The sequence below is a fragment of the Myxine glutinosa genome, chromosome 10, assembly GCF_964187855.1.
Source record: "Myxine glutinosa chromosome 10, kmMyxGlut1.1, whole genome shotgun sequence".
NCBI classification, from domain to species: Eukaryota; Metazoa; Chordata; class Myxini; order Myxiniformes; family Myxinidae; genus Myxine; species Myxine glutinosa.
Genome location: NC_136270.1, coordinates 83,772,223 through 83,800,110, shown reverse-complemented (window position 1 = coordinate 83,800,110; position 27,888 = coordinate 83,772,223). Strand labels below are relative to the sequence as shown.

The window sequence follows — 27,888 nt, the reverse complement described above, 5'->3', positions numbered from 1 at the left end:
TGAAATACCCAGCATAGGAATTACCTTGTCGAGTTTTCCTTGTGAGGCTTTATTTATTTATTTATTTATTTTTGTATACAAGATCGAGGCTCGTGTAAGAGCTAACATCAATCACAAAAATAACAAACGGACATACAAAACATACAATAAAGGGAGCGGGAGACAAGATGGGGAGGGAGAGGGAAGCACACAAGTACAACAACAGAGAACAGGGACAACGGAAGATCCGTGGGAGGAAGAGGGCTTGGGGGGTGGAGGCATGGGAAGGTGGGGGGGGGGGGGAGGGGGGGGGAGATATAAACCACATGGACACTGCTAGAACTTCCAGGAAAGAAAGAAGTCGGGATTTCAAAAAAAAGTGGATCTGGGGTGAATTAACGGGGGTAGAAGAGATCAAGGTTTTGGATGTGGGAAGACAAGAGATGGTTTGACAATTTACAAAACATTACCAGGAGACCTTTTATAGCTAAATGCGGTAGAGTTTGCAGATGTGCCTGCAAATCGTTGAGCAAGAAATTGCTCCTGGATGCAATCTGGTGCCAGCGTTCCACTGTCATCTTGGTTCTCATTTGACATTGGCACCGCCCAGGCTGTAATGATTCAAACCAAATAATCTTCCTGCCAATTTCTTCCCCAATGGAGGAGAAATTTTGGACGAGGGCCTTTTTCCGTTCCTCCATATTGCCAAAGGAACTGGCTTCGTACCTAAATCCTGAGTGAATGTGATTCTTCATGGAAGATGACTGGGGTGAGCCATGTTTTTGTTGATTTTGCATGTTACCCTTTTGGCTGGGTTTAATTTATCTTAAAATAGCAACCAGATGATAGTAGCCTCACAGAGAATCAAGTACCCATGGTACCGGTTTACATGGTCGTAGTCGGGTGTACCAAAGGGATAGGTGTGGGACTTTAAAAACAAAAGATTTGTGGGTACAGGATTGCATCCTGAACTCATATGGGAATTCTTAATTAGAGTTGATAATGTTACTTTAGCATTATTAGATTGCCGAACTCTTGCAAGCCTTTACGAACGGCGTCCGCCCATATGTCACCTTTGTACAAGCATTTAACGTATACATACGCAAGGAGAAAACAATTTGCCATTCAGCAGACTTGCCCCTCGTGTTCCATTTTCAAAAATCCTTTGAGAAATAGCGGAGGAGTATCGTCAACAAATCTTTCCTGGGATTATGATTTCATAGCAGCGAGAACTGATCATCGGTGAATTGAGAACGGTTGGATCATTCGCGACGCATTAACTTGGCCGTGGAAGGTCCTCGTGCCATCCATGGGGACAGAAAAGACAAAAACAAACAAAGCGCTTCCAAAATCCAGACCAAAAGAAAATTTCCAAACCTGATCAGTGATCAAACCTGTGCAGTTTCATATCGGCCACTGGATGACATCAGCAGGATGTGGGAAGCAAGAAGCTAATGTTTTCGGCGTTAAACATTTGTTGTAGAAAGAAGGGTTAACTCCTGGAACGTCAGAGCTTCCCCTTGCCTCCCACGGCAGTTGGCATACCTCAATCACCATCGTGTTTCATCCATCGTTCTACCTGTTCGCCGACGCAGATAGACCCCAGCTAACTCAACACCGTTGGGCCAACGTTGGAGCAACGTCGAAAACTATAGCCGAGCCAACATCGCCCCGACGAAGTTATACTAACCTTCATCACCAAGACTAGTCTTTATCCTCCATTGTGTACCTGCACTCCTACCTTGTTTACAGTCTGATATCAGAATGATTGTGAAGTCGAGTGCATTCTTTTATTGCGTGCAGATCAATTGTACGCGAGGCAGAATCTCAATGGGATGTGCCCACGATATTGGGAATAAAAAACCACCTTTAGAGGCCATTTTTCCCCGCAAAGCGGGGGTTGGCCTTTTTCGGGAACCGTGGTTGTTGTTGTTTTTCGGTCCCCTATTTGAAGCAATGTTTTACGGCCGGATGCCCTTCCTGCCGCCAACCCTTTTTGCCGCCTTTAACGACAAACAGGGAATTACCAGTGAACTGGTACTCAATTAGCCGACCTCGGAAGGATGACAGGCTGAGTCAACCCCCCTGGCGTTAATTCAGCGATCGACCGGGATTCGAACCCAGGATCCTTGGATCCTAAGCCGGCACCCTAGCCGCTAGCCCAACACCAGGGATTCTCCACCAATATTGTACTCTCTGCCAATAATCTTCTCCACCAATATTCCACTCTCTGCCAATAATGTTCTCCCCCAATATTCCACTCTCTGCCAATAATGTTCTCCACCAATATTCCACTCTCTGCCAATAATGTTCTCCACCAATATTCCACTCTCTGCCAATAATGTTCTCCCCCAATATTCCACTCTCTGCCAATAATGTTCTCCACCAATATTCCACTCTCTGCCAATAATGTTCTCCACCAATATTCCACTCTCTGCCAATAATGTTCTCCCCCAATATTCCACTCTCTGCCAATAATGTTCTCCCCCAATATTCCACTCTCTGCCAACACCACCCAACACCACGATATTGGGAATCATGATAGTAAATTGATTAACATGACTCCCTGTTCTGAAGAAGGCCAAATTAAGTCCGTTTAGCTGAACTAAAGTTCAACTGGAAGTCAGGATTTGCTTTCACACAGCTGTGAGCAACTTTCGTTCGACCTGGATACAATGATTGGTTTGACTTTATGAAAGTGGGTTTTCCATGGACTTTACTTCTTTATTTGAACCGTGAAATGAATCCATGGCAGCGTGTGTAATTGCTGTGTAAATACACCAAATTCACTAATTACATATTTCTGGTTTAACTCGGTATACAGAGCGACCTTGGCGGTCCCCTGTTAAAATGTAATTTTGTTTTGGCTGCCCATTGCTATGGCAGGCCTCTTACGCAGTTTGAGCTTAAACAAAAGCCAAGTCGACTTGGGGTTGAAGTTATCTTTGGAATTATTCACATTTACTCAGACTTGGACCTGGGTTCATTAAAAATATCTGGACTTATTTTTTTGGATTTGGAATTGTGCAAAGCACGGCCTGGTATGAATTGTATTGGCAAGGCAAACAGAGCCTTGTAGCTTCTGGTCACTGTGTGTGGTATCTGTCTCCAATGTGACACCATCAACAGCTCCTTGTGCATCCTTGTGTGTAGTCGAGCGTAGAAACAGCGGCAGCACAGGAAGTCTGGCAAGCGCGCGCAGCTCTGGCAGTGGACAGAGTGCCAGCAGTGCTGAAACGCATCATGGCCTGCCTTCTGAAGCTGTGAAGGTTCGCCTCCTCTTCCTCATCTTGATATTGAGTTGTTGCACAAAAACGTTGGTCTAGTTGCTTATTGTGCTGGGAGGATAGCTTATAGGTATATGCACTCACCTTGAGCTATCTAGCCTGGGTTTGAATCTTGATCCAGGTTTAAACTGTCACTTTGGTGTTTCAGGGCGATGTATAAATTTGAGCGTCGTCCATCGGATGGACGTTAAGCTGGAGGACCCTTCTGTAGCACTGGTCGTGGTGGAGGCTAAAGATCCCTATATGTCTTGTTGAGGAGTAGGTGGGTTATTGCCAGCATCCTGGACAATTAGAAATTCCTGCCCTGACAGAATGCTGGGAAGGCAACCACAAACCACCCACAATAGTCCTTGCCAAGGGATTGCTTCGGCAGTACCGTTGCTCTGTAAAGAGTATGGCATGCTCCATTGATGACGACGATTTTCCCCAATGCACTGACACATCTGGTGTTAACTCTTTATTAGAACAAGTCGGGACCTCTTGGTTGAAGTTTGTTGAACCATAAACTTGTCTTGAACTAGGTGAACCTCTTTTTCCAGCGGTGAAGCCAAAAGAGTAAAGCCTCTTCCACATACCTATATTTGCCTAGACAAACGGTTTGCTGTCCCTCATGACCACAAAGCCTTCGTGAAGTTCATCTTTTAACTCCTTACACCAAAGCCAGCAGGGCATTCATTGGTATCCAAAGGCATGCTCATAGATGATTCTCTACCTTTCACATGAGCGACAATGGCAAGCTTCACCTTGAAAGACCAAACATTAAAGGTGTGCTTCATCTTATCATTAGAACTCATTTTTCATAAACAAATCAAAAAACTGCATGAACCATTAACAAACGTCGCCACCACAAAACACAACATTAGAATGTCACTCGGTAGAGAGCATACCTCCGCCAGGTTGAACAGTTTATGTTTTCTATCCCACCGATAGGTTGGATCTGGATCCAGATCTGAACCAAACTCCTATTAGCTTGTTCTTGTTGCCTACCCAACTCATCCACCTAGTTTTCTTATAATCCATCCACAACTTTTTCAAATATCATACCATATATCCTGATTGGCCCTGTCTCTCAAGGTGAAGAATCACTTTTCAAAAAAGTATCGTATTGGGATCTGGATCCGGATCTGCACCAAAATGTTATCAATTCATCCTTGACACACACCCTACCTCTCCACCAAGTTTAATCCGAATCCATCCACAAATTTTTGAAATATCGTGCTATGTATTGTTTTTGTCTCTCAATGGTGAAGGATCACTTTTTAAATTCTCGTATCTGGATCGGGATCTTCACCAAAATCTAATCAATTCATCATTGTCACACACCCGACCTATCCACCAAATTTCGGCTGAATCATTCTATAACTTTTGGGGATATCTTGCTCATGGCAGACAGACACACAAACAAACAGACAGACAGAAAGAGGTGAAAACATAACCTCTGTTCACCTGAGGTGATGCAGGTAACAATGATGAACAAAAAATACAATCTGATGGGATACGCTTTGATTGGCTGAGTAGTTTAGTACGATATTCTCTGTTTAATGAACCGTACATCTGAATGTCTGCTTTGTGAAAATACTGTATCTTACGGTTAAACAATTTTTGGACAGATTCAACACTTTCGGCTGTTCAACATTTTCTTATTTAGAGTGATAGTTGAATGTAAAAGTAACATTCAAATATCAGGATTCCTCTTATTGAGTGTTAATGTTAACGAGAGTCCACCATTGTTTCATGGTCCTTTACTTCTGATCCAAAAAGACTAGCATCACCGCAAACCTCAAAGCGGATTTGTTCACATTGCCCTACTTTTGTATCCTGAGAACCATTGTTACATCCTAGTCAACACTTGTTCGATACAGTTTCTTGGGCTTGAGAGTAGAAACTTGGGATGTCTGAAGTGGGACTGACGGGTTAAAAAGAGGGAAAGATCGAAGAAGATTCATAAGGAAGGAAGTTCCCAAATGAAGGGATGAAGCAACAAAGTAGTTTAACCTGGAGAGAGAAAATCTCTTGGTTTAGGTCATGTGTATGTGTAAACATGACTCTCCTTTGTTTTGGCCTCCAGACTCACCATCTTGGCATGTCGCAGGCATCAATGTTGATCAGTCCATCGGCAATGGATCATCAGGGCAGAGCTGTGGAGCAAGGTGAGAGGTACCGAGGAAAAGCAAAACATAACACATTACATATATTAACTAGAAAGAGCAATCAGAGATTGCAAACCATTGCCAGGATGTGTTTTCAGTGGTTTTTAAAGCTTTTGTGTTAAAACAAATATGGCGGCCGATCCACGTGACTGATGACGTCATCATTAAAAAATATTCTAACCTAATTTATTCCTAGATTATGCCCAATAAATTTAATCTTGAACGGATGAAGTTTTGTACTTGTCGAATTATGAAGTCATAAAGGAGGCACCTATGACATCATGAACATATTTTTTCCCAATGGAGAGTTCTTTACAATGAGCCATGTCTCAATTATTTATATTCAGCGCTTTCGGAGATATAGAGGTGCAAAGTTTTTCGGTTTTTCCAAGATGGCGGCCGAACCAAATGACCTATGACATCATAATTATTATTAAAAAATTATACATGTGGAGTTGCACCTATGGTGAAAATTTCCTGTCAATCGGAGTAATGGTTGCAGAGAAAATCATATTTATTATGTGCGGACAAACAAACAAACAGACAAACAAACAAACAGAAAAACAGACAAACAAACAGACAAACAAACAGATGAAAAATCACTCATAGAGCAACACTTGGCAAAACAGAACAAAGTGGAATGGCACTCAGTAGAGTATCCTTTTAACCTCAAAAATAGTTGGTGGTTGAAATCAGTTGGCTGATATGCAAATCGTCTTGAAATTTCAAGTCAATCGGATGAAAATTGAGGCTTTTAGAAATTTGAAAAAAGCGGTTGACCTTGGGCCTATGTTGACCTTTTGGCCTATGCTGATCTCAAAAATAGTTGTTGGTTGAATTCAGTTAACTGATGTGTATATCCCATTCAAATTTCAAGTGAATCGTATGAAAATTGAGGATTTTAGAAATTTGAAATTGTTGTTGACTTTTGGCCTATGTTGCTCTTTTGGCCTTTGGTGATCTCAAAAATAGTTGGTGGTTGAATTCAGTTTGCTGATATGTAAATCCCATTCAAATTTGAAGTGAATCGGATGAAAATTGAGGATTTTAGAAATAAAAAAAAAGTGGTTGACCTTTGGTGTATGTTGACCTTTTGGCCGACGCTGATCTCAAAAATAGTTGGTGGTTGAATTCAGTAAGCCGATATGTAAATCCTATTCAAATTTCAAGTCAATTAGATGAAAATTGTGGATTTTAGAAATTTGAAAAAAGTGGTTGACCTTTTGGCCTATGTTGACCTTTTGGCCTAAGCTAATCTCAAAAATAGTTGGTGGTTGAATTCAGTAAGCCGATATGTAATTCCTACTCAAATTTCAAGTCAATCGGATGAAAATTGAGGATTTTAGAAATTTGAAATGGTTGTTGACCTTTGGCCTATGTTGACCTTTTGGCCTATGCTGATCTCAAAAATATTTGGTGGTTGAATTCAATTCGCCGACATGTATATCCTATTCAAATTTCAAGTCAATCGGATGAAAATTGAGGATTTTAGAAATTTTAAATGATTGTTGACCTTTGGCCTATGTTGACCTTTTGGCCTATGCTGATCTCAAAAATAGTTGGTGGTTGAATTAAGTTTGCCGATATGTATATCGTATTCAAATTTCAAGTCAATCGGATAAAAATTGAGGATTTTAGAAATTCGAAAAAAGTGGTTGACCTTTGGCCTATGTTAACCTTTTGACCTTTTGACCCCAAAAATATATAGGATTTTGTCGGACCACGAACTCTACCATTTGGTAAAGTTTCGTGAAGATCGGTTTAAAATTGTGTCCTGTAGGCAAGTATAAGTGAGCGGACAGACAAACAAACACACACAAACCGGAGTGAGCAACATACTTGAAAAATTTTTTTTTTTTTTTTTTTGCCAAATAACAAACAGACAAACACAATCAAATGCAATACCCTCTCCTCAGGCGAGGGTAACTAGAGTTCATAGAACACGATACCCTGCCCAGTGTTCAAGTATATACTTTAATTTAATTAAAATAATAATTTTAAAGGTATTTAAAAAAAAAAACTGGCAGTTTAGCACGATTGTAGCAGTCTTAAACTCCACCCTGTATAACATGTCCAAGTACTGCAAAGCTGGAGGTTCTTGGAAGTGCAAAGAAGTGGATTTGTGTTCGACATGGTTCAAGTGTATGCACAATTCAATCTATATGAATAAAATTGGAAAGGTCGTATAAATAAATTAATTCCAGAATTTACCGCCGTTGATGCATCGTCTATTACACCACCCAATCTACCACGTTACATTATTTATCCATGTTGGAACCCATCTGTGGATCGGTCCCATCGGCCGATGGGTCTGACCCATCTGTGGATGCACGAGAAATGACAATGCAGACCCATCGGCCGATGGGTCTGCGCCATCTGCGGATGTGTTGTTCACCTTGAAGGAATGTGTATGCATCAATGGTGGATGAGTATGTTTATTTGAAATGTTTATTCAAATATATTTTTGAAATAATTTTTGAAATTTGAAATTTGAAATGTTTATAAAGCAGTCCAGTCCGTACATGTGGTTTGTCGATAACCGTTTGTCGATAAGATAAAAATAAGATAATGTCGCTCCATTTAAAAACGCTGGTCTACTTCGCTGGTGGCACTGGCAGACTCAGCTCTCCATTGTTTATATAGCAATTCCTGGCATTTTATATAGCAACACATTCCTTCAAGGTGAACAACACATCCGCAGATGGCGCAGACCCATCGGCCGATGGGTCTGCATTGTCATTTCTCGTGCATCCACAGATGGGTCAGACCCATCGGCCGATGGGTTCCAACATCCATACCAGTTGGATGTGTCCTTTATGACATTCCTCTGCGCATGTGCAATGGGGACAAATTCAGAGACAAATTACTGCTAAACTACACTTTTCATTTTCCGATTCATGTTCCGATTTGTGTTCAAAATATAATATTCAATTTGCATAAGTGTATTTGCATAATAACATTCAATGACTCGGCCATGTTAGGTGTTAAGAGTATTGAGCACATGTTAATAAACATGACACAAATCCACAGAGGAAGTAAATGCAATAATGCATTTAATGGGAAACGCCAAGTTCTCAACTATTTCCGGCCTGAACTAATTTGATCTCGAAGCAAACTCCGTGTTTCCCATTAATATAAGCCCTAAGCAGAATCTTTCAACAGATTTAGACAAGTGATTTTCATTGGTTTAGAATCAGATAATGTGTGATTCTGGTGATCAAAGATGCTACACTTCCGGCATGACTGAGTTCAGAAATCCTGGTGGAGACGAGGCATAAGTGTTTTATGTACAACCTGTTTCTGGTTGTGTACTTAACTCTCCATTCTACGTTTTGTAGTCTCCCAGACGCAGGCCACGTGGACCTTTCAAGGAGGTGATGGTACCTGCACTCGGACTGTTGATGGTAGGGTAAGTGACTTCAATGCACGCATTGGTCAAGTTGGGATAAAGGCCGACAGTTGGTTACAAGAGCTTTAGAGGCAAACACTAAGTTAAGACATTCAGCCTTGTCTCAAGCAAAGTAAACTTGATGTCATTTGAGATGAGGGAATGAATGAAGTGAGAGCATATGCTAAAGATTAATTTAACAACCACCAGGATTTTGGAAGTTTTCACCATTATCAATTAACAATTGGGCATGCCCAAAGCCTCAACAATATGGGTTGCCCAAAGCATCATGTGGCAAGCTGTTCGTGCTGCTCAATGCATATCCATCTGACTTCATCACTCATGGGATACTGAAGGAAACTCCAAGGAGGGAAAACTGGAAAATTGGAAAGAGGAGGCATTTGTGTGTGGTTAACGAGTGTAGAAAAGATCATGGTTTTGGATTGGGGATGATCTGAGGTCGTGGTGCACATGTAGGACAAGCGAGTCGAGGGTTCAGGAGAAGAGACCTGGAACAAGGAGGATTCAAATGCACAGTTTGTAGATCAGATTATTCACATGTTTATTGTCTTTATTATTTCACCTCACACTTTTCGACCTTCTCTGGCAGGACCCCGAGGCAGTAGCACGGTGGTTAGCAGATTTTCAGCTGCAACAATATACTCCTAACTTACTTGGTGCTGGTTATGACCTCCATACCATCAGTCGGATGACTCCCGAGGTCAGTATATGCTTGTAGACATGCGAATGAAATATGTCGTACATTCTCTGTGTTCCAGATACAGTCGTGGCCAAATATATTGGCACCCTTGCACTTTTTTCAAATAACTCACAATTTTCTCCAAAAAATAAGTTGAAATTGACCAAAGTATTTGGTCTCCACAATGCTTTATTTCACTATTAATATTACAAAACCTTTCTTTTTGATTCAGAACTTAATATATCCTTTTAAATCAGAAAATAAAAAACGCCATTGACAAAATTATTGACAACCACGACTTATCAAGTATCACAGCCTTTGGACAAAATATCTGCAGTCAAGCGCTTCCTTCAGCCATGAATGAGCTTCCTACAGCTCTCTACTGGCAGTTTGGCCCAGTCTTCTTGTGCAAATTGCTCCGGTTCTCCCAGATTTGAAGGGTGCCTTCTCCCAACTGCTGTTTTCAGATCTCCCCACAGGTGTCCAATGGGATTTAAATCTGGACTCATTACTGGCCACTTCAGAACAATCCAGCGTTTTGTCTTGAACCATTCCTGGGTGCTTTTTGAAGTGTTTTTGGGGTCATTGTCCTGCTGCAAGACCCATGACCTTCGACGGAGACTCAGCTTTCTGACACTGGGTTCAACATTGCGCTCCAAAATGCCTGGTAATCTCCTGATTTCATGATGCCATGCACACATTCAAGGTACCCAGTGCCAGAGGCAGCACAGCAACTCCACAACATCACTGAACCTCCTCCATGTTTGACTGTAGGGAAGGTGTTCTTTTCTTTGAATGCTTCATTTTGTTTTCTGTAAACATAGAGATGATGTGCTTCACCAAAAAGCTCTAATTTGGTCTCATCTGTCCACAGGACATTCTCCCAGAAGGATTTTGGCTTGTTCAGGTGTGTTTTGGCAAACTTCAGCCGGGCTTTCTTATGTCTTTCTCTCTCAGCAGTTGACGGTGGATGGTGCGTGTTGAAACTGCCGTACCTTGTGTCTGAAGGTCAGCTTGAATCTGTATGGCAGTTGATCGAGGTGCTTTCTCCACCATTCAAACAATCCTTCTCTGCAATCTTCAATCAAATTTTCTCTTGTGGCCACGTCCAGGGAGGTTGGCCGCAGTGCCATGGGCCTTAAACTTCCTGATAACATGCGTATGGTGGACACAGGAACATCAAGGTCTCTGGAGATGGACTTGTAGCCTTGAGATTGTCCATGCTTGGCTACAATCTTGTGTCTGACCTCCTCAGACAATTCTCTGGGCTTTTTTTCTTTTCTCCCTGCTCATTGCGGTACACACAGTGACAGAAAACAGGAGAAAGACTACTTTTTCTATTCAAAGTAGTTGAATGAGTGATTTTTATATTGCAGCACCTGCAACTCACCACAGGTGAGTTCAATTCCAAAATAAAGGAGAATCACCTGCTTGAAATCTAATTCTTTCTAACAACTTCTGAAAGGTTGGCATCAGCCCACGGGTCCTAAAATCCTGCTCTGCCGCTCTATCTCACCCTCTCTCTGTTCTTTTCACCCTCTCTTTTGCTCAAGGTCATCTGCCAGCATCTTGGAAATCAGCCAACATCACCGCTTTACACAAAAAAGGTGCAAAAACAGATCCTTGCAACTACAGACCAACCAGCCTGCTCCCAATTATCAGCAAAGTCATGGAATCCACCATTGCTTCGGATATCAAATCCTTCCTCTTCTCCAATGGCTTGATCTCCGATCATCAATTTGGATTCAGACCAGGTCATTCTACTCTGGACATGTTGCTTCTGCTGTCTCAACAATGGATGGAGGTCCTAAATGCCAAACAGGAAATCAGAGCTGTCTCCCTTGACATATCACGTGCCTTCGATACGGTCTGGCACCCAGCTCTGCTTACCAAACTCTCCTCCTATGGTATCCATGGAAATCTCCGCGCTTGGCTTGCGGACTTCCTCTCTGGTCGTAGTCAACGTGTGGCCCTGAATGGATTTCTCTCATAGCCCCTTCCTGTTCTGGCTGGAGTTCCCCAAGGTATTGTTCTAGGCCCTGTGCTTTTTCTGGTCTTCATCAATGATCTCTCCGACTCTCTGGAAAATCCTCTCTATCTCTTTGCTGATGACTCCACTCTCTGCCGCTCCATTCCTCATCCCTCAGATCGGCAGTCTGCAGCCTCCTCACTCTCTGCAGACCTGGACAAAATCACAGACTGGTCAAACAAGTGGAACATGTCTTTCAATCCTGACAAATCTCACACTTAATATATCTCTCCAAAAAGACCGACTGGAAAACCCTCCCATCTACTTTCTCCACAATCCTCTCCATGAAGTTTTGTCGGTCAAGCTTTTGGGTCTCACTATCTTCCATGATCTTTCTTGGGAAAACCACATTTCCAAGCTGGCCTCCAAAGCCAGTCGCCGACTGGGCATCCTCCGTCGTGCAAAATCCTTCCTTGGCACACCTGAGCTCCTCACCACATACAAGGCTTTCATCCGCAGCTCAATGGAATACTGTTCCCCCGTCTGGGCCGGTGCTCCTCCCTCACACCTAGTTCGACTTCACGCTGTAGAAACCAAAGCTTTCAGAATCATTGGAATCGCCTGCGATGAAGCTAACTCCGAGGGCCTTTCACTCACTCACCGCAGGCAGGTTGGTGGTCTTTCTGTCTTCTACCGACTCCTCTCCGGCCTTGCTCCCCCAGCTCTTTCTGTGCTCTGTCCCCCAAATATTCCTACAGGTCGCACAAGATCTGCCAGCAACCCTCTTATGGTTAAACTGCCAAAATCTAGGCTCTCTGCTCACCTTCACTCTTTTATTCCCCCTTTTTCCCACCTCTGGAACAAACTCCCACACTCCCTTCAATCCCACTCCTCCCTCCAGGTCTTTAAAACAGCTGTTCACCACCATCTCTTATCTTCCCCCATCCAAAACCTTGATCTTTTCTACCCCCGCTAATTCACCCCAGATACACTTTTTCGAAATTCCAACTTCTTTCCTGGAAGTCCTTGCAGTGTCCATATATTTTATACCTCTCCCACCTCCCCCAAGCCCTCTTCCTCCCACAGTTCTCTCGATGTCCCTGCTCTCAAATGTTGTGTTTGTGTCCTTCGCTCTCTCTCCCCATCTTGTCTACCGCTCCCCTTATTTTTGTGTTTTATGTGTCGGTTTGACTTTTTGTGTGATTAATGTTCGCTCTTTCACGAGCCTCGACCTTGTATACAACAAAAAAAAAAGAAAGGTGCCAATAATATTGTCCGGGCTATGTTAGGATTTCTGTGTGGAATAAGCTAAGATTTAGTAATTTTTTCAGCTTTTTTTGTTTTGTTCCACTGCAAACCAAAGAAATACATATGTGGATACTAAAATATTTTTTAATTTCAACAATTTTGTGGAAGCAATGGTGCACTATTTGAAAAAAAGTGCAAGGGTGCCAATATTTTTGGCCACGACTGTATATTAACAGCAATACTGGAGTAAATTTATTGAATACAGGACAATTGTACTTGGTCCTCCAAGAGGTCATCATTCTGAATAATATGAATATTGAAATTGCCCATAAAAACACATATCATGAACCTTTGGACTAATTAGCTATGTGACAGGTCCATTTCGGAGATTTCTTATCAATGACCATCATCCTTTTTTCCTGCAGGATCTTACTGCGATTGGTGTAACAAAGCCAGGTCATCGTAAAAAAATTGCTGTCGAGATCAGCAAGTTGAACATTTCTGATGGACTGCCTGACTACAGACCGGTAAGTTACATTTGCTCAGAATTTGATTATCATTGTCAGTGTCATCTACTTCAGGTTAATATCGCATTAGATCTTCCTCCTCCACCTGAAAAATAGAGTACATTTGTATCTACAACTTGTTATAAGGCATTCAAAATCATTGTGATGACAGGATGTGCTTTGCACACATTAATGGGCTACAACACGTCCGGATGTTGCTTCTTCATCTGTGCTACAGAGCTGGGGATAACTTCATTACTTCACAGTGATAATAAAATATTACACTTATTTCAAACATCTTTATCCCCACAGCGAAATAAAGAAGAAGAACCACCTTTGGAGGCCATTTCCCCCCACAGATCAGGGGTTGGCCTTTTTTGGGCACCGTGGTCCCCTTTTTGAAGCAATGTTTTGCGGCCGGATGCCCTTCCTGCCACCAGCCCTGTTGGTCGCCTCTTGCGACACACAGGGAATTACCAGTGAACTGGTACTCAATTTGCCAACCTCAGAGGGATGGCAGGCTGAGTCAACCCCCCCTGGCATTAATTCAGCAATCGACCGGGATTCGAACCCAGGATGCTAGTTACCCAAGCCGGCACCCTAACCGCTAAGCCAACACCAGGCTATCCGCACAGCGAAATATTGCATATAAATCGAAAAAGATGGATAGAATCGTGGCTAAGAATATTCAAATGTTAGTGAATTAATGTGACAAATTTAGCGAATCAGAAAAAGTATCAAAGAACAGTGCATACTTATAGTGAGTTTGACCAATCGCAAGTGATGTTCTATCCAACATGACCACCAATGAAGGCACCCACGTCTGTTGACTCGAGTAAGAAGACTGCCGACTTTTTGACAAAATTGTGCATTATGCATGTTCTTTCTTCAACAAAGAGTAATTTCATTCTGTCTACCAATGAAACCTGGCTTTGATTCATCAGTTTTGCGACTCATTGGAAGAAGTACCACTGCAAAGAAAGCAAAGTTGTCGCAGACACTGGAGCTGATCTCGGTTTAGATTTTTAGGAAACACAATCGTGCATCAATTCTCGACCGACAAATGACAAGATAGGCTACCATTACGAGTGTGACAAATGAGTTTGTGATGTGAGTAAAGTGAGGAGGAAGGCCAATAAATCTGGTACTCCAGGTGAGATATGAAATGTACTTCACTTTCAAGTTGAACAATGGGCCAGGCCAGGTAGGCTAAGCTATGTAAGCTTACATGTAGTATCAGTGACGAGTTAATTATTTTACTTTCAGCACAAATTAATGCAAACAATTGCATTCATTTTGTATTGAAAACTCAATATTTGTTACTCCAATTGTGAACGCTTGTGCATATTGGTGATTTTCAAAATATGAACAACTAGAACAATGCGACTGTGTCGCCAATATGCCTCCGCATAGTCCCACAACGGGTATATGCCATCACTCTGCATATGTATGGGTAGGGGATCTCGTTAGTGAAGTTTCGTGTTGATCGGATAAGGTTCGTTTTTCTATCTAAGATGGATGCCAAACCACGTGACCTATGACATCATCATTTTCAAACAGTGCTGTTACATGATATTTGTAAAATTTCGCATCGATAGGGTGAGCAGTTCCAGATATAATTATTTAATATTTTCCTTCAATCCAATATGACTGCCAAACCATGTGATCTGTGATCTCATAAATTTCATATTTCAATACAAATGGGTCATAGATCATGTGCATGCAATTTCCGATTTTTGGGATAAGGAATTCGATTAAAACATTTTTGGCTGGTATACCACTTCACCTATGATGTCATCATTATCATGCTTTTGTTTCCCATTGGGAGTACTTGACAATGTGCCAAATTTCAATTTTTTTCATCCAGCGGTTTCTGAGAAATAATTTTTTTAATTTTCTTTTTTGTTTGTTTTTTTGTTTTTTTGTATATTGAATCGAGGCTCGTGAAAGAGCTAACATTTATTTCACAAACAAATCAACCAGACAAACAAAATATATAAAAAGAGGGAGCGGAAGACAAGATGGGGAGAGAAGGGGAAGCACACAAACACAACATTTGAGAGCAGGGAGAAGTGTGGGAGGGAGAGGGCTTGGGGGGAGGAGGTGGGGGGAAGGGGGGGGTGGGGGGGGAGAGGTATAAAACACAAGGGGATCGAAATTAGCGGGGGTAGAAAAGATCAAGGTTTTGGATGGGGGAAGATAAGATATGGTGGTGAACAGCTGTTTTAAAGACCTGGAGGGTGGAGTGGGATTGAAGAGAGTGAGGGAGTTTGTTCCAGAGGTGGGAGAAAAGAGGAATGAAGGAGTGAAGGTGAGCAGAAAGTCTTCATTTTGGCAGTTTAACCATAAGAGGGTTGCAGGCAGATCTTGTGCGACCTGTCGGAATATTTGGGGGACAGAGCCCAGAGAGAGCTGGGGGGGGGCAAGGCCAGAGAGGAGTCGGTAGAAGACGGAAAGACCACCAACCTGCCTGCGGTGAGTGAGTGAAAGGCCCTTGGAGTTAGCTTCATCGTGGGAGATTCCAATGATTCTGAACGCTTTGGTTTCAACAGCGTGAAGACGAGCTAGGTGTGAGGCAGGAGCACCAGACCAGAGGGGAGAGCAGTATTCCATAGAGCTGCGGATGAAAGCCTTGTAAGTGGCGAGGAGCTCAGGTGTGCCAAGGAAGGACTTCGCATGACGGAGGATGCCCAGTCGGCGACTGGCTTTGGAGGCCAGCTTGGAAATGTGGTTTTCCCAGGAAAGATCATGGCAGATAGTGAGACCCAAAAGCTTGAGTGACAGAACTTCTTGGAGAGGATTATTCAGAAAGTGGATGGGAGGGTTGTCCAGTCGGTCTTTTCGGAGAGACATCGTAAGAGTGTGAGATTTGTCAGGATTGAAAGACATGTTCCATTTGTTTGCCCAGTCTGTGATTTTGTCCAGGTCTGCAGAGAGTGAGGAGGCTGCAGACTGCCGATCTGAGGGATGAGGAATGGAGCGACAGAGAGTAGAGTCGTCAGCAAAGAGATAGAGAGGATTTTCAAGAGAGTCAGAGAGATCATTGATGAAGACCAGAAAAAGCACAGGGCCCAGAACACTGCCTTGGGGAACTCCAGCCTGAACAGGAAGAGGAGATGAGAGAAACCCATTCAGGGCCACACGTTGACTATGACCAGAGAGGAAGTCCGCCAGCCATGCGTGGAGATTTCCATGGATACCAAAGGAGGAGAGTTTGGTGAGCAGAGCGGGTTGCCAGACCGTATCGAAGGCACGTGAAATGTCAAGGGAGACAGCTCTAATTTCCTGTTTGGCGTTGAGGACCTCCATCCATTGTTGAGAAAGCAGAAGCAGCATGTCCAGAGTAGAGTGACCAGGTCTGAAACCAAATTGATGGTCAGAAATCAAGCCATTGGAGAAGAGGAAAGATTTCATATCTGAAGCAATGATGGATTCCATGACTTTGCTGATAATTGGGAGAAGGCTGATTGGTCTGTAGTTGCTAGGATCTGTTTTTGCACCTTTTTTGTGCAAAGCGGTGATGTTGGCTGATTTCCAAGCAGATGGCAGATGACCTTGAGCAAAAGAGAGGGTGAAGAGAACAGAAAGAGGGAGTGAAAGAGCGGAAGAACATGATTTTAGGACCCGTGGGCTGATGCCGTCAGGACCAGTTGCAGAATCAGAGTCGAGGGTTGACAGAAACTTTTCCACCTTGTCAGGAGGAAAGGACACAGAGTCCAGGAGCAGCTGGGTACGACTGGGTACGGTGGGTACAGAGAGGGATGGGTTTGGGACACAAGATTTAGAGATTTTGCTTTTAATCCAATATGGCTGCCATGCCACGTGACCTATGATGTCACAATTATCATAAAAACATTCTGCATGGGTGTCACTCCTGCCCTGAAAGTTTTATCTCAATCGGACGTGTCGTTGCTGAGGAAAACGAGGTTTAGCCCGTACGGACGGACGTACGGATGGACAGACCGACAACCCGAAAACATAATGCCTCCGGCGACTTTGTCGGCGGAGGCATAAAAATTAATATAATTTTGCCTAGCTAGGCTTATAGGAGGGATTTGAGAATAAACACATTCAGCGGGGTTTCCATTGTCAGGATCGTGTCTTGTTTAACAACGACTACATGTAGCTTAGGCATCCAAGGCCTGAATGCATGCCTCCAATCAATGCGTCTACATGATATTTTCCTCAAAATGAAATAAAAATGTGATAGATCACGTCAAAAGGAACATATCTATGAAATAGGTACAATTGGAACGTAAGTAGGCTAATTAATTACGTACTAATTACATATTAGGACATTAATTACATCTACCGTATTATTCATTACGTAACACAACAGCTAAGAAAGTGTGGTCAATATTGATCATCATGATATCCTTATTAAAATGGTCTTTTACTAACTGTATCAAGGATATTTAGCACCTTTCCTATGGAATGAGGTATCAGGAACAGATGTGATGCTACATTTCCATGAGAAAGTCTTGTCCCAATGAAGACTACGTTTTAACACCTTGTATTGGCACAACATCAATCTTGGAAGATTTGGTGAGGGTAAAGCCGGAATCGATCAATGACCTATCAGAGTCTCTCAAAATGATTGTGGAAAGGTAATATTAAGTCCAGTCATTGTAAGCTTGAATGCTTTTGCAACTAAAGAAGGAGCAGCTTGGCATTGCGAACAAAGTCCTGACTGGCCGGTATAATGTTGCATCGCCGTACGGTAAATGAAACTGGACAGCATCACGCTGTCTCGGGCATCTCATTCAAGCTGGAATGGAAAATGGACACATTCTTTCAGCTGAAAGCACATTTATCCCTTATTGGAGCTATGGCTTTGCCAGATTGCTGATTAAGGAGTCACTGGCAAGTCGGTTAATTATGCATTACGCTTTCCCTGGGTCTGCTTCTGCAGCCATTAGCCACGCAGGAGACACCCAAGTACACTTGCTTCATCAAAGTGAAAGCCAGAAGTGATCAATGCACTCGGAATATCATTTCCACGGGGGAGTGGATGTTAGTAATGGCTTGACTCATAAAATATTCCAACATAAAGCTGGACCTGCTATGCCAGAAACCTGCAGGACTTTCCAGCATGGTTTTTTTTTTAATGTCTTCCCCCTATTGGATCTTCACAACTATATTATTTAAATTCAAAGTAATTGTGGTTAAATAACATTGAACTGGCCGTGGTACTGATTGAGAAACACTCAAACTTTCCATTAACTTATTGAGGCCCTGCTTGTTGTGCTGATCCAGCAAATGTTACTCTAAATTTCCTTGAAATGTTACTTTAAATTTCCAAGGAAGAAAAAGTCTGGTAATTCCATACATGTGCGCATAGAGTCAAAATACCAGTGACAGCTGCCAGAAGTGCTAAGGGTGAGGGGGAGAGAAGGGGAGAGGTGGGGATAACCGAGAATGGCCTTTGCTTGAACAAAGGCCGATATCCATGGCTGCCCTCAAAGTATGGCTTTTCAGTGGAGGGGGATAGCTTCCAGCATAGCTCTATCGGATGGCAGAGCGACACGACCACCCCCAAGCTAAATAGCATCGCTTCGTCACACATCCAGCTGCACAAGCTGTGAGACCATTCTCGGAGACATTGGGCCTGCCGTTTGGCCACGATAACGGCACGGACTTTGGGACGGGGTTGCTGGGATACCGCGCTCTGTTGATCAGAGCTGGAGCACTGCGGAGTATATAGTTACAGGAGTCCCGTCCGAGGAAAGAAAGGTAGATCTTCTGTTACAATGTCCTCTCATGTCTCCATCGCATGTTCTTATCTGTACTTAGCCACTGCAACGGCATTGCTTTTCAGAAACAAAGGTTACCTTGTTCTGTGTGCAGCAAAGGTGATGCGTGACTGTAGGTGAACCTTCAAATCTAGTTAGTGAGGAATTAGTTCAATACTTATGGCACTTGAGATGTTGTGGTTGTGGTTGTACTAATCCCCTCTCTTGGTGTGTGGTTATTCGGCAGGTTGAGCTGGGTGAGTGGCTTTCCTTAATAGGCCTGGCACATTACCAGCACCTGCTTCAAAGCAACGGCTATGAGAGCATCGAGTTCATCACTGACCTCACCTGGGAAGACCTGCAAGAAATTGGGATAATGAAACTTGGTAGGTTTTCATTGTCAAGCGGAGCGATTTTAGCAGTATTTTGGTTACAGAGTGTTTCTAAGATGTATTGGCCTGTGGCTCATTGATAAGTGGGATGTTTATGTATTGGATTTCATTCTGTTGGTTGTAGATTAGGGGCAACACTATTATTCTGAATCCATGAGGACTAATGAAAACACAGTACTGTTGTTGTGAATTGCTGATACATTTGTCCTCGTCCTAACAAACAGAGCATTCAAATGTCTTCAGGACAAGATACTCACAACAGTCCAACAAACAACAATATTTTTTATTTTTTTTTACCTCCGCCACCAAAGGTGGATGGAGGTTGTGTTTTCACCCCTGTCTTGTGTGTTTGTCTGTCTGTCCGTTTGTGAACAAAATATCTCAAAAAGATGTGGACGGATTCGGACGAAATTTGTCAGAAAGATAGTGTATGTGACAATGATGAAACGATTAGATTTTGGTGAAGATCTGGATTCGGATCCGGCTGCTAGAATTTTTTAAGTGATTTTTCACCATTGGGAGATGGGGCCAAAAACGAAACATAGCAGGATATCTCAAAAAGTTGTGGACGGATTTGGACGAAACATTGTGGACAAGTTGTGTGTGTGACAAGGAAGAATCGATTCAATTTTGGTGAAGATCCAATTCGGATCCGGGTAGTATAATTCTTTAAGTGATTCTTCATCATTGGGGGATAGGGCCAAAAACGATACAAAGCAGGATATCTCAAAACGTTATGGACGGATGATTTTGATTAAATGTGATCATGTATTGTGATTTTCTGGTCTACTCTGGGATACAAAACGTAAACTGTTCAGAAGTTGCATGTGTTGTGTTGCCGAAGCAGTTTCTTGCCAAGGGTTATACTGGGGGGTTTGCCATTGCCTTCTCAGTATTGTTTTACTGTGCTATCATCCTTTAAATGCGGAGCACCAAGCAAGGAAGCAGCACGTACAGTGTGTGTGTGTGTGTGTGTGTGTGTGTGTGTGTGTGTGTGTGTGTGTGTGTGTGTGTGTGTGTGTGTGTGTGTGTGTGTGTGTGTGTGTGTGTTTTTGTGGAGATGAAACCCAGTGGCTACAATAACATGAAACCCAGTGGCCCGAAATTTTGCATGCCTACTAAGCAAACCTCAAGGCAAGAATGAAAACTGGGTGTTTGGGTGTGTAAACACCCTATTTGAAGATAATTTAGAGGATCCTCATCACAAAAACTAGATGGTATTCATAGACTACTTACCCCGCACAGTCAACTTGGTGTGAGCCAACTCTTACGTTTTTGAAGGATTTTTTTTCTTTGATCCAATATAGCTGCCAGACCACCTGAGCAATGACATCATAAATTTACATTCTCTTATATAATTGTTCTGTAGATCATGCTCAATAAATTTCAAACTGATCGGACTAAGCTTGTACTTGTCGAATTATATAAAAAAATAAAATAACCACCTTTAGAGGCCATTTTTCCCCGCAAAGCGGGGCTTGGCCTTTTTCGGGAACCGTGGTTGTCGTGTCGAATTATGATGTCATAATTAAGGCACCAATATTGTCATCGTTAACTACACTTATTCACCATATGGAGTTCTTTACAATGAGCCATGTTTCAATTTTTTCCATGGAGTGGTTTCGGAGATATAGAGGTGCAATGTTTTTCCAAGATGGCGTCCGTACCACGTGACATCATAATTATGAATAAAAAATTATACAGGCGGCGGCGCTCCTTTGATGAAAATTTCATGTCAATCGGACCAATGTTTGCCGAGAAAATGAATTTTAACCGATCGCCTAACCCTGCTTTTCACTTCGTGAGCGCAGGGTAACAAAATAAGCAAAATGGCGGTGCACCATGTTGTTCAGCCTTCTGTCACATCGTTGGGTTCTTATGCCGCCATTTTGTTTCGGCCTATTCAAACGTGTATTGCCTTGGAAACACGATTTACTCCCATGGACTAATTAAAGTATAGAATCAAAATCTGGGTTTGGGTTTGAGGATCAGATCTTGAGGACTAAATAAGTGCCGAAATCTGGAGTGACATCTGTAAATTTTAAGAAATTACCGATTCTTATAACCAAGTGTATATCTTGTAACTGAGCTTTAAGTAGGACTGTCCTTCCTCCTTCTCCATATTGCCAAAACATTAAACCTAATTTTTTCTTCATTTATTTTCACCAATTATATTGAGTGAAGAAAAGATTAAGGCATGTGCCCAAAGTATAACTTCATTGAGTGCAATAAAAATAATTAACCAGCAGGATTGACAGCAGGGCTTCCGCAGTCGTGCCTGTGTACTCCGTGGGGGAAATCTCTGGAGTTAGGAAGGCAAAATAAATCAAATTAAAGTTCAAATTAAAAGAACGATAAACATAATGGGAGGATTACAATCATAGGTGTAGTTTGACTTCTCTATTTGGGGGATGAGGGGGGGGGGGGTAAGGGCTTAATATTAATAATGAGTCTGACTTCCAAAATTATCGTTCGTTAATGTAGTTACAGTGTATGTGAAATCACAAATACAGTTTAAGTTCATTATTTAATCACCCTTGTTTTTGTTTAAGCCTAATTTCTAGCCCATCCCCTGCAAAGCATGTGTGTGTGTGTGTGTGTGTGTGTGTGTGTGTGTGTGTGTGTGTGTGTGTGTGTGTGTGTGTGTGTGTGTGTGTGTGTGCGTGTAATCTGTCCATAACATTTTGGGACATCATGCTACATATACTTTTTTGCCCTATCTCTCAATGGTGAAGAATCACTTAAAATTATAGTATCAGGATCTGGATCTTCACCAACATCCAATCAATTTGGCTTTGTCACACACCCAAACTGTCTACCAAATTTCATCCCTAATCCAGCACCTGCTGGTTGCTTCATTTCCTTGTGCCGGGCTAAACCCTCCCCTCCCACACCCTCCACCCAAATAAAATGTGGCAGGAATTTCGATGTTAATCAGGGCTCCAGTACACAATGGCCTCGCCTCTTCAGAAGGTACTGTGGGATCTTGAGCATCCACAAATGAATTATAGCAGACAGGACAGCTTGCTTAGTGTTGTGCAAAGTGACATACACAGGCCTTGGACACGTTAAAACTACACCACAAAGACACTGCAGAGACATCCTTCATAACGTCCCCCCACCAATAAACAACCTGGGCCCAAACAATATCTTAGGTACAAAACCCCGACCCATCAATGACACAGAGAAACTACTCCCCAGGTCTGATCGTGTTCTTCTTTCACACCCTCGCTGTGGACACCACCCACAACTTTTACACTACAAACCTAGAATCGACGACACCACTGACGACACCTGCAACCACAGCCAGGCCGCTCCACACACAATAAAACATATCATGGAAGCCTGTGCGGGCCTGGCTTCACGTAGGCAAGAGCATCTTGGATGTGAGGGATCTCTGGGTCGCTCCTGTGAGATCATTCGGCTATCTTCGTGTTGCTGGTCTGTTCAACCAGAACTGACTGGGACAACACAACAACAACAACAACTTGCTTAGTGTCCTCTCTGAAGGACCGTGCAGATTTTGTTACACCACCCTGCCTTTGAAGCAAGCACCAGAGTATTATCGAAATATCCGAAGCACCAGGTTTTCTCTTCATTTTCCTCCGTCTTGGCCTGTATAGGTGCAAAATGTAACATTTCATCACCGCCATCCTACTCCTCTGCACTTGATGACACCCTTAATTGAAGGTACACTTATGATGATCAATTTCATCATAAGTTAACACCAAAAAATGCAACCTTTGCGATAGTTGGACAGCATAATCTCACCAAAACATATTTGCTGGCAAATATATACATTAACTTGCACTTCATTGTGAAATTTGAAATGAAGTTAAGTTTACACAATGTTCTGCAAACTTGAATGAATGCCTAATCTAAATAGGTTATAAATTTGTCTATTTTATATGATTATTTTATGACTTTTAGGGCACCAGAAGAAGCTTATGCTGGCAGTGAAGAAACTTGTGGAACTGCAAAAAACGGAACAGGATCTTGGTGGAGAGGCCGACAGCAGTGCCCCAGGTACCAATCTTGCAACTGAAGGAATCGAGCATACACCTGCTACTCAGATGTTGTCTACCACCAATGAAGGTTATTCTAGGACTATGCAAGACGGTGAAGGCTCTCCACGGAACTTTGCATTTCATACTAGCCTTGATGGCCAGCCAGATGATGAAAATGTCACATATCGACTTCAACCCGTACCTGGTAGACTCCGATCAGCAAGACAACAAAGTCCAGGTCCTAATGCGACATATAAGCATTTCACACTGCCTCAGACACCTACACGCTCTCGGCCTGCCTCACCTCAGGTCTATTTTCCCCCTCGGCCATCTCCACTGCAAGGGTCGCCTGAGAGGCCACAAACACCTCCAGCACATTTGCAATCACCGCGTTCACTCCCACAATCTCCAACACACAAGGGTTTTGCTTACGTGCCAGCACAGCAACTTGAGGGTGGTGTGTCTCTGATAGCCACAGGCCGACTAGTACAAGCTGTAGGGGGTACATCAACATTTGAAATTGGGGCTGCCGATGAAATGACAAAGATGGCGGGTGAAGTGGAGACTGAAGGGGAGCTGAAAACTATTGGTGTAGAATTACCAGATACAGCTTCAAAATCCATGGCTGCTGCATCATTAAGTGCCCAGCGTGTAGCGCGCAGTCACTCGGCACGAGGTGGGCCTTGCATGGGTGACCGTAATGTGAACCGTAGTCAATCATTTGCCGTGCGACCTAAAAAGAAAGGTCCTCCACCACCTCCACCAAAGCGTTACAGCTCTGCCATCACAACTACACACAGTGATGCTTTTTATGGGCAGGCAACTGAGGATATAACCGCTATGGCAGAGCACAAGAGCCGCAAAGGTAGTATCGAAACAGCAAGTGCGGGCAGTGTGAAGAGTATTGCTGCCCGCCTTGAGATGAGCTCTCTTGGCGGCAGAGGACGTTCGGGGCGGGCCTCTTTATCACAAAAATTTGCCAGTGCAGATAGACCCAATGCTGCCACCCTTCCAGCTCGACTGGGGCCTTCAGCCGTTCGAACTGCGTCCTCTCTCGTTAAGACCTCTGTGTCAACTGAGGAGAAGGCTGTCATGCAAAAACACAAGCCCCGCACACTCAGCGGAGAAGCTCATGTAATGAGGAGTTCAACTGCACATGAACTGCAAAATGGGCGGAAAGTAGCCATTGTTGCCCCCGGCACCGCTGCGACAGAAAAACACTCATCAAAAGGGTCAGAAAGCATAGGAAGCAGTTCCACTCGGAGACGTGTTGCTAGTGAGCCTAAACCAATGGCATTACAGACTGAGGAGGCTATACCAGTGCCGTTTACTCCACCTGGAAGTGATGCTGCTAAGGAAGAACCAGCGAACATGGATACACAAGCACCATTTACCCCTACTGGAAGTGCTGCTAATAAAGAAGAACTGATGACCAAGGAAGAATCTACTGCTGGTGAGGACATACAGAAGCAATCCTCATCAAGACAAAGCTCAACTGAATGCATTCCATTTGCTGAGGAAGGGAACCTCACAATTAAGCAACGACCAAAGCCAAGAACAGACGGTGCAAGTGGCGAAGATGTTAGTTTCAGCACCGAAGCTGAAGGTTTGTCTGAGGTAAAACTTTCATACGGCAGTGATGGCGATGCTAATGGAAATTCATCTCCAGATGAACTGCAGACCAAAGGATCACCAAAGTTCCAGCTTGTGGAGTCGGACACTGTGAAGCGGCGCCCAAAGGCCAGGGAAGTGAAGGAACTGCTCATACATCAGGCTGAGGAGGGCCTAAAGCAGAGGCCTCACACCATCGTAGAGCCTGGAGTAACAGCTAGGAAAGTAGTACTGGGACAAATGAGTGGCACTCGTGTTGATCCATACATGACCTGCCAGGTATCTCATGCCACAGAAACCACACCAAGAGAGCAAGAGGGACTGCGTGCTATCAAGCCCCCACTCTCACCCAAACCTACTGTGGTTCCACAGATTCGACGCACTGGGCCACCACCACCACCACCCAAAAAGCCTTCAATAATTGGGGTCATGAGTCCAGGTATGCTTAAAAGTTTTGAAGTCTTAAAAGAAAAATGTGTATTTTTAATAATTATGTAAACTGAGCTTGAGGTCTATGCAGCATCAATTAGAAAGATCAATTGCTCCACTCAGCACGTATGGAATTGCCTGCACGATTGGCTGAGTGTTATTTTAGACGCTGAGTGTTATTATCAGACATGTTGCACTACAAATTTATCTCGAATTCTGGTAGACATTTGTGGAGCAGCTATCAAAACAATTGCTGTCATTTGGAAATCTTTATAAGTAAAACAAACACAAGTATTCATCATTTGACCCCCAGAATAACAGTTGTATAAATTTGTATCAAATCAAGCTTTCTTACTCCATCTTTTTCTTTTATTCCTTGCCTTACAGAAATGAGACGCACAACTCCGCCACCCCCTGTGGCACCAAAGCCAACACTCTCTGTTGCCCTTTCTGTTGGTACCATCACACCAGGCCAGTCATTGTCACGGAGTGCTGGAAACTCACCATCACCATCTCCAGCACGGGCAGGAACTAGACCATCCAGCACGCCAGCGTCACTTTCCTCGAGTCCTGCCAAACTGTCTTCAGAGCCCGATCGTCCAAATTCTCCCACTGCAGCACTTCAATCGCAGGCCTCGTTGCTGACCCAGCTTGGTAATTGATTCATTAGCAAACGAGTAAACAGAACATCATGTTTCTTGTCCTGCATTCAATTATTGATGACTTCACATATAACTAAGGGCTGCTCATCTTTCAAATATGCAAGCCTTTCCTCATCCTCATTGCCAAGGGGGAGTTAAAGCTGTATCATGAAGTACACCATTCTTCAAGGAGGGTGTTACCATGCCTATCCTATCTGCAATGGAGACCCTGTCTTGTAGTCTATTTTTCAAGGGGCCATTTTAGGCATGTTGCATGACCGTTCCTGGTATATAACTGCTGTAGTTTTACCCCATGATCACATGCTGTAGTTTTTACCCCCATATTGGAAGGGGGAAGGAGAGTGAGGAGTGAAGAGGAATGAGGAGTGAAGAGTAGTGAGGAGTGGAGAGGAATGAGGAGTGGAGAGGAATGACGAGTGGAGAGGAGTGAGGGGTGGAGAGGAGTGAAGGGTGGAGAGGAGTGAAGGGTGGAGAGGAGTGAGGGGTGGAGAGGAGTGAGGGGTGGAGAAGAGTGAGGGGTGGAGAAGAGTGAGGGGTGGAGAGGAGTGAGGGGTGGAGAAGAGTGAGGGGTGGAGAAGAGTGAGGGGTGGAGAGGAGTGAGGGGTGGAGAAGAGTGAGGGGTGGAGAGGAGTGAGGGGTGGAGAGGAGTGAGGGGTGGAGAGGAGTGAGGGGTGGAGAGGAGTGAGGGGTGGAGAGGAGTGAGGATGGGAGAGGCAGCTACATCCCTTGAAGATGTACACATGTTGAACGTCAAACATATCAGTTTATGCAGTTCTGTGGATGTCTGTGAATTATTTACCTTATACCATGGTTTTCCACAAACATATCGTCTCCTAAGTTGTAAACTCTGAGTGATTAATACTTCAGAGTTAAACGTGGAAAACCTTCCTGAAACTTGGAATTTGCTAAATGTTGAATAAGAAGTTGATGTGGAGCTAATTTGATTAATTGAATGTAATCAAGTGAAAAGATTGTTTGTTCGAAAGGGAAGATGTCATAAATTCCACTGACTGGTTCCATCCTTCTGCTGTATCATTATTCTAGATATTCCTGTTGTAGAGACTTCTCAAGCAGTTGACAGCCAAGGGTGAGTTTGCATTTTGCATCCCTCTCCAATCCCCTGCCACCAGCTTATCAACTCCATTGATTACTCCCCTCCATTTATGAGCACAAAACCTCATTATTTATACCTGTATCATGATTCATGATGAATAGATCATATCATGCCTTTTACTGGTAAACTGCTTGTTATAGAGGCAGTGCATTCACTTTTAAGCTGGCTAATCTGGTTTGAATTTCGGACCTGACAATAAGTTGTCAGATTTGTGCTTCGCAGTCAAGAGGCTGCATCAAAGTCCTTCAGAGGGGCATTAAGTTGGGTATCCTGTGGACGTTAAATATCTGCTGTATAGAAGATGGTGCACAAGTCCAATACTTTATATTGTTATGGTGTTCATGAGGTCGAAGTGCCGATCCTGACACCAAACGATATGGCCATGGGTTTCGGCATCTACTACGAGGGGTAGTGCCTCAGTTCCTCCCGGACTACTAAACCTGAGACCACTGAGCACGGATAACTCAGTGCTCCAGCGGGTTGCTAATCAACCGCAAATGGCAATTAGTTGACCACATGGCGCATGGTCCTCTGCCTAATTACCATTTACCTGGGGGTCACATGATTTTCTAGCCAGGGAATGTGCCCTCGGTTATGCACTGATCTTATCTTATCATCAGATCTTAATGGGATGCAGCCGAGTGAAATTGTGAGTGCACACCAGACAGACTAGAGCCAATTAATTGGGGATTTAATCTCCCGAACTAACACAAG

The 27,888-nt window shown here is 43.3% G+C and overlaps 1 protein-coding gene and 1 long non-coding RNA gene across 4 annotated transcripts in view; one reads left to right on the top strand and one right to left on the bottom strand.

The window, feature by feature from the left end:
• The window catches only part of LOC137415118 (caskin-1), a 256,481-nt gene that overhangs the window by 220,018 nt on the left and 8,575 nt on the right, over positions 1-27,888 (top strand). For all 3 annotated transcript variants that reach the window (XM_068100691.2, XM_078785833.1, XM_078785834.1), the window contains 9 exons: positions 3,133-3,248; positions 5,335-5,416; positions 8,755-8,825; positions 9,415-9,525; positions 13,147-13,248; positions 19,207-19,345; positions 23,282-25,408; positions 25,786-26,052; positions 27,105-27,147. In XM_068100691.2, coding sequence (XP_067956792.2) covers positions 3,133-3,248; positions 5,335-5,416; positions 8,755-8,825; positions 9,415-9,525; positions 13,147-13,248; positions 19,207-19,345; positions 23,282-25,408; positions 25,786-26,052; positions 27,105-27,147 — 3,058 coding nt within the window. The remainder of the gene's footprint in view (positions 1-3,132; positions 3,249-5,334; positions 5,417-8,754; positions 8,826-9,414; positions 9,526-13,146; positions 13,249-19,206; positions 19,346-23,281; positions 25,409-25,785; positions 26,053-27,104; positions 27,148-27,888) is intronic.
• The window catches only part of LOC144894064 (uncharacterized), a 40,259-nt gene continuing 17,362 nt past the window's right edge, over positions 4,992-27,888 (bottom strand). Inside the window, exons 3-4 of the long non-coding RNA XR_013624762.1 lie at positions 5,341-5,404; positions 4,992-5,172 (exon numbers count right to left, since the gene is read on the bottom strand). This is a non-coding gene — a long non-coding RNA (uncharacterized LOC144894064). The remainder of the gene's footprint in view (positions 5,173-5,340; positions 5,405-27,888) is intronic.